Source organism: Mustela nigripes, chromosome 12, assembly GCF_022355385.1.
Source record: "Mustela nigripes isolate SB6536 chromosome 12, MUSNIG.SB6536, whole genome shotgun sequence".
Taxonomy (NCBI): Eukaryota; Metazoa; Chordata; class Mammalia; order Carnivora; family Mustelidae; genus Mustela; species Mustela nigripes.
In genome coordinates this window covers 143,837,011-143,847,265 of record NC_081568.1, presented here as the reverse complement: position 1 = coordinate 143,847,265, position 10,255 = coordinate 143,837,011, and the positions used below count along the sequence as shown (strand labels likewise).

The window sequence follows — 10,255 nt, the reverse complement described above, 5'->3', positions numbered from 1 at the left end:
TTTATTTATTTATTTGACAGAGAGAAATCACAAGTAGATGGAGAGGCAGGCAGAGAGAGAGAGAGAGGGAAGCAGGCTCCCTGCTGAGCAGAAGCCCGATGCGGGACTCGATCCCAGGACCCTGAGATCATGACCTGAGCTGAAGGCAGCAGCTTAACCCACTGAGCCACCCAGGCGCCCCAGGAGAATTTTTGTTGGGACATTTTGAACAAACAACTGTAAGGTGAGATTTCTTAATGCTCCCAAACTTGTGGCCATTCTGGCACTGTCCTTTTCTTGGGCTCGAACAGATCTACAAAGGATTTGCAAATGACTAGCTGTATTACCTGCCATGTCCTTCACCCCAGCATAGAATCATTAGATTGAATTTTCCATTTCCTTCATCCACAAGATTTCGAGTATACCTGAAAGGAAGGTATTCAGAAATTTGAATCTGGTCGATGAAATGTGCATTGGGAAAAAGAAGTACGTCACAAAGTATGGCTCACTGACAGGTTAACATTTCTACCTCTACACGACTTATAAATGTGGTTCTACATTAGAAAAATACAGGACAGGGATGCCTGGGTGGCTCAGTTGGTTAAGCAGCTGCCTTCGGCTCAGGTCATGATCCCAGCGTCCTGGGATCGAGTCCCACATTGGGCTCCTTGCTCCGCAGGGAGCCTGCTTCTCCCTCTGACTCTGCCTTCCACTGTGTCTGCCTGTGCTCGCTCTCGCTCGCTCTCTCTCTGACAAATAAATAAATCTTAAAAAAAAAAAAAAAGAAAAAAGAAAAATACAGGACAAATGAAAACAAGTCATTTTTCCACAGTTCACTTTGGACATTTTTGTAGTTTGTATTACCATGTTTGTAACTGCTCTGTTTTAATTCATTGCACCAAAAAGATAAAAGGAAAAAAAAATAAAGCAAATTCCTTAATTTTCCTCCTGACAGCCTCAAACCAATAAAAACAGTAAGTTTCTTAAAGAAGTATTTACAAGGTGCATTTACTAGGCAAGAATGCTGCTATTATCTTTTTTTTCCCCCTCCCTGTAGCTAAACCATAACGTTAGAAACAAGGTTTCATTAAATAGCTGTTTCTGGCATTCTCCTTACTTTCTGTCCTAGCCTAGACACAAACCACATTCAAAAGGACTCATAATGAAAATTCCTCCACAAATAGGGTGGGGACTGACTTAAGTACACAACAAATGAAATTCCATAAGGAAGTAAGTAACACTCTAAAACCTTTTCCAGGGGAAATTAGTAACTGGCCACAAAAAAAATCCCTGATATAAATGACCACAAGCACACCATCAGAAAAACAAAACAAACAAACCACTTCTAAAGTTTCTCTTGGTTAAAGAGGTATACCATCCACACCAACTAATTAGCCAAGTCTGATAATTATGACATTCACTTAGATTTTTTTAAGACAAGGAATCTTTATCCCATAGTTGGGGGAGTGTTTGATCACAGGATCATCTGTTCATATACGTCCTGAATGCCCATTCCTCCCCTTTCCTCCCCAAGCAGGAGGCCAGGTGCTGGCCAGGCAGGGTCAGCAAGGGAGAGTGGATTAGTAAAATGCTTTTTAGATGTCAGTCATCCTTATTGGGTAGCCCTTGATGACCTAGCAAGGGGCTGTGCACACAGCCTTTAATTCCCAATAAACTCTGCTCTGGTGTCAGGATACTCATTCTCCCTCTACCAGTCTTGGGATCACCTCCATCATTGCCTCTCTGGGGCTATTTCCAGAGAATTTGCCATCTGCCTCACACTAGAACATATTCCATTTTGGTTTTTCCTTCTTCCAAGACTTTATATTTATTTATTTACTTGTCAGAGAGAAAGAGAGAGAGAGAGCGCGCGCCCGAGCTCCTTCGCACAAGCAGACAGAGTGGCAGGCATAGGCAGAGACAGAAGCAGGCTCCCCACTGAGCAAGGAACCCGATGTAGGACTCGATCCCAGGACCCTGGGATCACAACTCGAGCCAAAGACAGCTGCTTAACCAACTGAGCCACCCAGGTGTCCCCCGTCTTGCTTTTTCTGCACTGGTTTTCCCAAGGTCAGAGATCAGAATCCTTCGCAGTGCTGGGACATCTATTCTGTGTGGAAAAAAAAAAAATTCTACCAAAGTGATTTGCGCTCTCCTACATCTCTCCCTCCACGCTGCCCCAAGTGCCCACCCAGGACTCCATCATCTTCCTTAGTTGCACCTCTGGATACCTGTGCAACAGATCAACACGAATGTCTGCATTTCAGCTGATCCTGAGCCTGTTAGTCAAAAGGGATTCAAAGCCCCTGGAAATGCCCTTGTCCTAAAGATTAAGAGCCCAAGCCTACTGCCGTTTGGTTAATTTCACTTGGTCAGTATCTAGACTTAGAGCAAACTACCATGACACCAGGGATCTGCGGAAAGGTTAGTGGTCCTTTAGAGTGAGGGCTCGGAATAATGATGCAAATTTGAATCTCGGAGCTACCTGATTAAGTCTGACCCAGTGCAGGTGCTCCAACCTTTTTATTGCCTACCTTCCTCATCTGTAAAACAGGGATTGTACCTATCTCACAGAGCTATCATGAGATAAATGAGTTAATACACCAGGAAAGTGACGGGAAAGGGACCTGTGCCAGAGTAAGACCTCATTTAGAGTTCACAGCAAAATTAGAAAGTGGACTCTTGCAGCCTTATTGGCAGCCACAGAAAGATAGGAACCAAAGGAATTTCCTGGAGCCACTTCCAAGTGCAAAATGGGATCTTAAGCAAGCTTCGCTTTATTTCAAATCCTAAAATGCAGAAAAAACAGCCGCTGCCTACAAACATACTACCTATGTTTAGGTAAGGTAACTAAAAGGAACTGCTCCCAAGGAAAACAATCTCGGTTGATTCTTATTTTTCAGGTATTTTCCTCTGCCCAGCCTCAGCCCAACCACAAAGGCTGAATCGCTAGCAGCCCTTGGGAAAGAAACCCTCACCATTCAGGGCGGGGGGGGGGGGGGGGGGGGGGGGGGGGGGGGGGGGGGGGGGGGGGGGGGGGGGGGGGGGGGGCGGGGGGGGGGGGGGGGGGGCAGTGGGGGGTGGGATCAGGTTTTATTTCTGGCTCTGGAGGATTAGTAGAGGTTCATTTTTATTTATATCACCAAGCCAGAGCTGCAAAGGACCATCTCACTCTAGCACAAGTGGGAAGCAGGGGTCTTTACAATTTACACTCCAGAGCCTCAGAACTAAGAACAGGAGAGGGCGTATTGCTTGGGGGCTCAAAGGGAAGCAGTCCTTGCATTCATAACCCTGCTAGTGGGTTGAAAATAACCCCGCAGTCCGGCAAGTTAAATGGGTTTGGGAGGTGCAGCAGAAGCTGAAAAGCAGCAGCACACAACCCCACGACGCTCTTTTATAGTGGCAAGAACGCCTGCTGGCAGGTGCCCGGCTCCGGGCGGCCAACTGATGGAGAACTGGCTCGGGGGAATGTGTCCTCCACCCTCACCCCCTTTCTCGGGACGGCTGATGGAATTCTCTCCGGGGAGTACGCTCCATCTGTCCCCCAGGGGCGGCGGGCAGCGTACAGCCTGAGCGCTGGGGGCCACCGGGGTTTCCCTGCACCGCTGCGCCTGGGGCAGACGCCCCAGCGGGAAGGAAGAGCACAGCTCCCGAGCAGAGGTTCGGAAGCGTCCAGGTGGACCGGCGAGAAGAGAACAAAACAGTCTGCAGCCGTGCGGTGGCCTCCGCATCCGGGCAGCCCCGCGGCTGGAGGGCGAGAAGGCGCAGCACTGGGGTGCTGGCGAGGCGCGTTGGAGGCGGGCGCAGGGCAGCCCCCTCCTCCCCCACTGCCCGCTCCTGCTCCGACTCGCAGCCCGCGCCGCCGGGCTTCGGAGACCCGCGCCCCAGCTCCCGCGGTCAAGGTTAGGGCGCGCGCACCTGTACTGGTCGAACTTGGCGTACGCTGCCCACTCGGCGGGGTCGCTCTCGTAGGCTTCCATGACGGCCTGCACCTCCTCCACGTTGACCTCCTCGCCGGCGAAGAGCTGGTGCAGGAGGCGGATCAGATCCTCCAGGCTCCGCGGCTTGAGCACCTCGGTCCGCTCCATCCCTCGCGGAGCTGGCGGCGCGCGCGGCTCTCAGCGGGCTGCGTGCGGTGCGGGAGCTGAGCGCAGGGGAGCTGGGGGCGAAGGAGCTTAGCGGCGGGCTGGACAGCTGCCCGCACACACACACAACCCCCAAACGCGAGCGTCCGAGACTAAGGAGCTCCCCGACCCCGCAGCAGGGAAGAGGATCCGGGATCCCGAAGGAACGCGCCGCGGACCCGAACCAGGACCGAGTCTGCTGGGTTCGGCGGCCCGGGCCCTTTTTAAGCTCTCGGAGTCGGCGGGACTGTACCAACGGCCCTCGGAGGGTGGGGAGAGGCGGGGAGCGACCCGGGGACCGTGGCGGGGGCGGCGGGAGCGTGCGGACAAGGTCCACGCGCGCCGCCCCGAACCCCCCGCCCGCGGCACCGCGGCGCTCCCGGGGGCCCCTGACTCCGCGTCCCCGCCTGCTCGGTGGGCTGCGCGCCGTCCTCCGCCCGCTTCGGCGCGGCGCGTTGTGTCCGCCCATCCCGGCCCCTCCGCCCGCGCCCCCCGCCCCCCGCCGCCGGGCTGCGCGACGCGAGGGCGTAGACCGAAGGGGGTCGGGGGAAGGCTGCGGGGCTGGGGGGACGCTGACGAGCTGGGAAGGGGACCCACCCTTCCAAACAGGGCTGAGGAATTGTGAATTGCTTGCGAAGGTTGACGACAGAGTCCACTCCCTGGCTGAAGAGCTCCTGTGTCGTCGACTGAAAAGTCTCCATAACATGCTCCAGGCTGGGTGGAAAAGCAAAACAGAAAGAACTGGAAGTCTTTCTTGGGGGTGGGGGGGGGGGACTCCAAACCTAAATGTATTGTACTGAAAATGCTTGTTCACAAAGGACACTTGGGTCTTGAGCAAGTCTAGGGAGACGACGGAAGGCCAGGGACCCCTCTTCGATTTTAAAATCAAACAATTCCTTTAAAATCTCTTCGGTGCAAAGACCGGATGGATCACTGATGGCGCCTAAAGCAGTTAATTTAAAGGGTTCTAACTGGACTACTAAGATCAAATCGAAGCGTGCACTTGAACGAGCCTACTGTTTCGGGAAACGTGTTTCTGTGCTGTGCAGGGCGCTCAGCACGCATTCCGAACGACACGACTTGAGTGTGAATGAAAATAAGTGTGAGGGACAGATTCATTCCTTATTATAAACGGACCCAGGGAATAATTCGGATTTAAGGCCTAAATTTCTACAAGACTGGTCTTTCCCTGCCCCCACCCCACCCCCATTTTGCTTCACTGTACGTGTGTTTCTATACTTAAATTTACTTGTGCCATGTATTAAGTGCCCTAAAGTTATATTTTAAACATCAGTGTTTAAACTGATTACACTGTAAATATTAACAATATTGTTAGGGGGTAAAAATGACGGACGGTTGGATCGCCATTGTTCAGAAAGAAGTGGAAAGCACCTCAGAAGCCTATTTCTTTGTGATACAGGTTGCTGAGAGGTGGTTAATTGATCTGGGGCAGACTACTTTGTACATGCTTTTTATTGTTTACTCTAATTTTTTTGGTGGGTTTTCTGTTGTCTCTTAATTACTTCGTTTTAGCTATCCTAATCTGCTTTCTTTCACTGGCTCTTCTTCTTGACCCTCAAAGAATTCAAGAATCTTACCTAATATAGCCGTATTCACGCATTCATATTCATTGCCTCTCTTCTCCACATCTTCCCACAAACACAATTTCATTGGTGGTTTCTATGTGGATGTCACCAAGTTCTCCCTAATTTTATATACCGAGACCAGTTCTATTTAACATCGTTTGGCACCTGAAATGCAACATATTTGAAACTCCTTTCAAGCCAGCCATGCTTTTTAACTCCTGGAGATTCTATTTCTTCTGCAGTGAGGCTACCTAGGCTCAAAAACCACATCCATCATGGTCAGCCCCTTTCCTTGCTTCATTCTCAAACCCTTCTACCAAATGTCACATTTTATACCTCCGTATCTTTTATGATTTCCTGCCTTTCTATTCCTATTGTTACTATACATGCTTCAGCGTCTATGTTGGCTAGATTGTTGCAGATCTCCTAAACAGCATTCCTTGGTTCCAGCAAACTCCTCTCCTCTCCCTCTGCCGTTGGGGTAAATTCTTTATTCACAGCCACTTAGATTCTTATCCTAAGGCAACAGCTCATGATGTCATTTCCCAGCCCCATATTTTCAGTAACTCTTATTTCTTTTTTATTTTTTTAAAGATTTTATTTATTTATTTGACAGAGAGAGATCACAAGTAGACAGAGAGGTAGGCAGAGAGAGAGAGAGAGGGAAGCAGGCTCCCTGCTGAGCAGAGAGCCCAATGCGGGACTCGATCCCAGGACCCTGAGATCATGACCTGAGCCGGAGGCAGCGGCTTAACCCACTGAGCCACCCAGGCACCCAAGTAACTCTTATTTCTAATACACAAGTTTGTCAGTCTGGCATTCAAAGTTCTCCACCTTTTGCCATTATTTACTTTTTTTTTTTTTTTTTAACAAGTAGATCTTTCAGCAAAATGGAAGTAGCAACTATCTTGTGTTTACTCAATCCATTCCTTTAAGCTTCTTCTCCTGACTAGATTCTAGAAGGTCTTAGCTCAAATGCTTTTCTCTCGAGTGAACTATATTTCCCCCTGAACTGGGGTGATAACCAGTATCCTTCTTAGGGCACTAACTACATCAGAGCATGTAATAGTTGCTAATGGGAGTCATAATGTGAAACACAGAACCTTTAGGACAGTGTCTGCTTACATTCTATTTTTATATCCCCTTCAGTGCCAAGCACACAGTGCCCTGTGTATGCTTAAAGGGCAAAGTTGGGAAAAACAGAAGTAATTGTCTAGAGTAATTCGATTGCTTGGTGTTCTTTAGGGATCCTGGGGTAGTGAATTCAAATCCAGCAGACTTATCTCAATTTTTTTTTGTTTCTGTGCAAAGGACACCTGAATTCTTCCCGGAACAGTTACACTGCTGAAAAGGAGGAGGAGGCGCGGGAGGAAGAGGAAGAAATTAGAATAAGAGGAAAATGATTGGCATCATAGGCTCTATTAACAAAAAGTAGAATACCTAGACCCAAGGAAGTAGTATTTCCACTGTACTCAGCATTGCCCAGGGCAATGATTATCACATTTTCAGACACTGACGTAGGGTAGATATCCACAGAAGGAAATAAGAGTTACTAAAGATCTGGAAATAATGGTCTCTCCATCCATTCAACACATTTTTATTTTTTTTTAAGATTTTATTTATTTATTTGACAGAGAGAGAGATCACAAGTAGGCAGAGAGGTAGGCAGAGAGAGAGAGAGAGGGAAGCAGGCTCCCCGATGAGCAGAGCCCGATATGGGGCTCAATCCCAGGGCCCCGAGATCACCACCTGAGCCGAAGGCAGAGGCTTAACCCACTGAGCCACCCAGGTGCCCCATTCAACACGTTTTAAAGAAGCACGTGCTATATGCTAGGCACTCTTCACAAAATGAAGGCTCTGCCCTTATAGGGCTGGAGTGGGGTAGAGGAAGATAGACACGCCAGCGAATATGACAGTATGTGCGGAGAAATGGACACATAATGTACACAAATGTGTAATAGAGACAAAAACAGCAGGAGAAACGGGATAGAGAGGGTGGTGAGATCTGTCATTTTACAGGTGTTCAGGGGAACACTTCCCTGATGAAGTGGTATTTCAGCAGGGACTGAAGGGAAGTTAGTGAGATTTGTAGCCGTCTGGGGGAAGTTTACAGGTAAACAGTTAAATGCAAAAGCCCAGGGAGGAAATATTAAGTGTTTGATGAACACAGATAGGGGCAGCAGTGAGTGGAAGTAGGGATTACAAATCAAATAGGCCCTCACAGAACAATGTAAATCACTGAGGGAGTTTGGCCGGAGAGCAAGCAGATCAAGGGAAGCCAATTATTTGGCTATTAACAACCATCTGAGTGAGAGATAACAGTGGCTTTGGCCAGAGTACTGGCAGAAGAGAGGACAAATGGCTGCTTTTGTAACAGGTTTTGAAGGTAAAGCTGTTAGGATTTGCAGATTTGGAAGTGGGTTGTTAGAGAGGGATCAAGAATGAGCCACAGCGGGGTGCCTGGGGAAGGGGGGAGCTCAGTAGGTTAAGTGTCTGCCTTTGGCTCAGGTCTTGATCCTGGAGTTCCAGGATGGAGCCCGGAGCTGAGCCACTGTGTTGGGCTCACTGCTCATCAGGAAGTCCGCTTCTCCCTCTCCCTTGCCCCCCCCCCCCCCCCCGTTCTCTCTCTTGCTCACTCTCTTCTCTCAAATAAATAAAATCCTTAAAAAAAAAAAAAAAGAGTCACAATGACTGTAACAGATTTGTTACTGACTAAGAAGATTTAGGGTGACTGGGGTGGGAATGAGGAAAAAGATAAGCTTTAAAGGTCTATGTAATAGAACAAACTGCAAATAGTTGGAAGAGGCAGGAGGAAGAGAAGGCAGCTTTGTAAGGAACAGAGCCGTCTCAAAACGGTAGGGCCTTCTTTATGGTGACTGCTCTGAGCAGTCAACATACACTGGCCATGTATCCGCTGTGAGGACACAGACAGAACTGCAGATTTGTAAGGACTCTTGTAACCTACTCAAACATACATAGTTTATTTTTCATTAACATTGTGTAAGAAAACAGGTACATCTAGTATCTGGTACCAAACCTTTTTCCTTTCTATTATTTCTAAAAACTCAAGTTAAAAACACCCAAGATTTCAGGGGTGGCTCAGTGGGCTAAACCTCTGCCTTCAGCTCAGGTCATGATCTCAGGGTCCTGGGATAGAGCCCCGCATTGGGCTCTCTGCTCAGTGGGAGCCTGCTTCCCTCCCTCCCTGCCTGCCTCTCTGCCTACTTGTGATGTCTGTCAAATAAATAAGTAAATCTTAAAAAAAAACAACAAAAAAAAACAAAAACCACCACTCAAGATTTCAGTTTAAATCTAAAAACCTGCCTAATGAGAACCAAAGTGCTGAGAATAGGGATCTTGTCTTATATACCAAAGCTGAGGGCATATAGGCACTTAGTGAGTGAATAAATGGAAGGTGCAAATAAGAGTTGTTTCAAGACTTTTTTTTTTTTTTAAGATTTTTATTTATTTATTTGACAGAGAGAGATCACAAGTAGACAGAGAGGTAGGCAGAGAGAGAGAGAGAGAGAGAGGGAAGCAGGCTCCCTGCTGAGCAGAGAGCCCAATGCGGGACTCGATCCCAGGACCCTGAGATCATGACCTGAGCCAAAGGCAGCAGCTTAACCCACTGAGCCACCCAGGCGCCCAAGACTTTCGATAGATTTTGCTTAACTGCCCCTTGAAAATGTGGTGCCCATTCCTATTTCATGCACCAACAATATGACGGGACTTCCCTCCCCACAACTTTGCCAATACTGACAGTTATCATGCTTTCTACAACTGCTAATGTGGTGACAATTAGCATCTCAGTTATTTGGGTAAGTAAGGGGGTTCTGCATTTTTTGTGTTTTAGTAGGCATCTGCATTATAAATTTTTTAAAAATTTTAATTTCTGTAGAGCTAACAGTGGTATGATAGTTTCTGGTGTATGATACAGTGATTGAACAATTCCATGCGTCACCTGGTGCTCATCACAAGGGCTTTCCTTAATCCCCATCACGACTTCACCCATCACCCCCACACTTTTTCTTCTATGAACTGCGTTTTAATATTTTTTGCTCATTTTTCTGGTTTTTTTCATCTCCAACTGGTATGAGTTCTTCATACACACTAGAAGTTAAGAGCATACATATGTTGCAAATATTTTGCTTTATCTTAAGCCATATAAAAATTTAAGATTTCTTTTCTTTTTTTTTTTTTTAAGATTTTATTTATTTATCAGAGAGAGAGAGAGGGAGAGAGCGAGCACAGGCAGACAGAATGGCAGGCACAGGCAGAGGGAGAAGCAGGCTCCCTGCCGAGCAAGGAGCCTGATGCGGGACTCGATCCCAGGACGCTGGGATCATGACCTGAGCCGAAGGCAGCTGCTTAACCAACTGAGCCACCCAGGCGTCCCAAGATTTATTTTCTTTAATGTTGCTTTGCCACGTTAAATATTTTGCAGGTTGCATTTAAAAAGTTCATTTAATGTATAATGAATTACTACGAATGTATTAAGAAAATGTACTAAATATTATGTGTGGGTAGCAAATAAAAAACCAAAAGGATCCTATTTTCAGGCACATT

General features: G+C 47.6%; 1 protein-coding gene across 2 annotated transcripts in view; it reads right to left on the bottom strand.

Annotated features, from left to right (window-relative positions):
- The window catches only part of CDO1 (cysteine dioxygenase type 1), a 13,830-nt gene extending 9,522 nt beyond the window's left edge, over positions 1–4,308 (bottom strand). The window contains exons 1-2 of one of the 2 annotated variants that reach the window (XM_059416099.1): positions 3,898–4,305; positions 327–404 (exon numbers count right to left, since the gene is read on the bottom strand). In XM_059416099.1, the coding sequence (XP_059272082.1) occupies positions 327–404; positions 3,898–4,067 (248 nt within the window). In that variant the 5' untranslated portion in view covers positions 4,068–4,305. Of the gene's footprint in view, positions 1–326; positions 405–3,897 lie in introns of both variants that reach the window. The other variant, XM_059416100.1, reaches the window with a different exon arrangement.
- Positions 4,309–10,255: the final 5,947 nt, after the last annotated feature.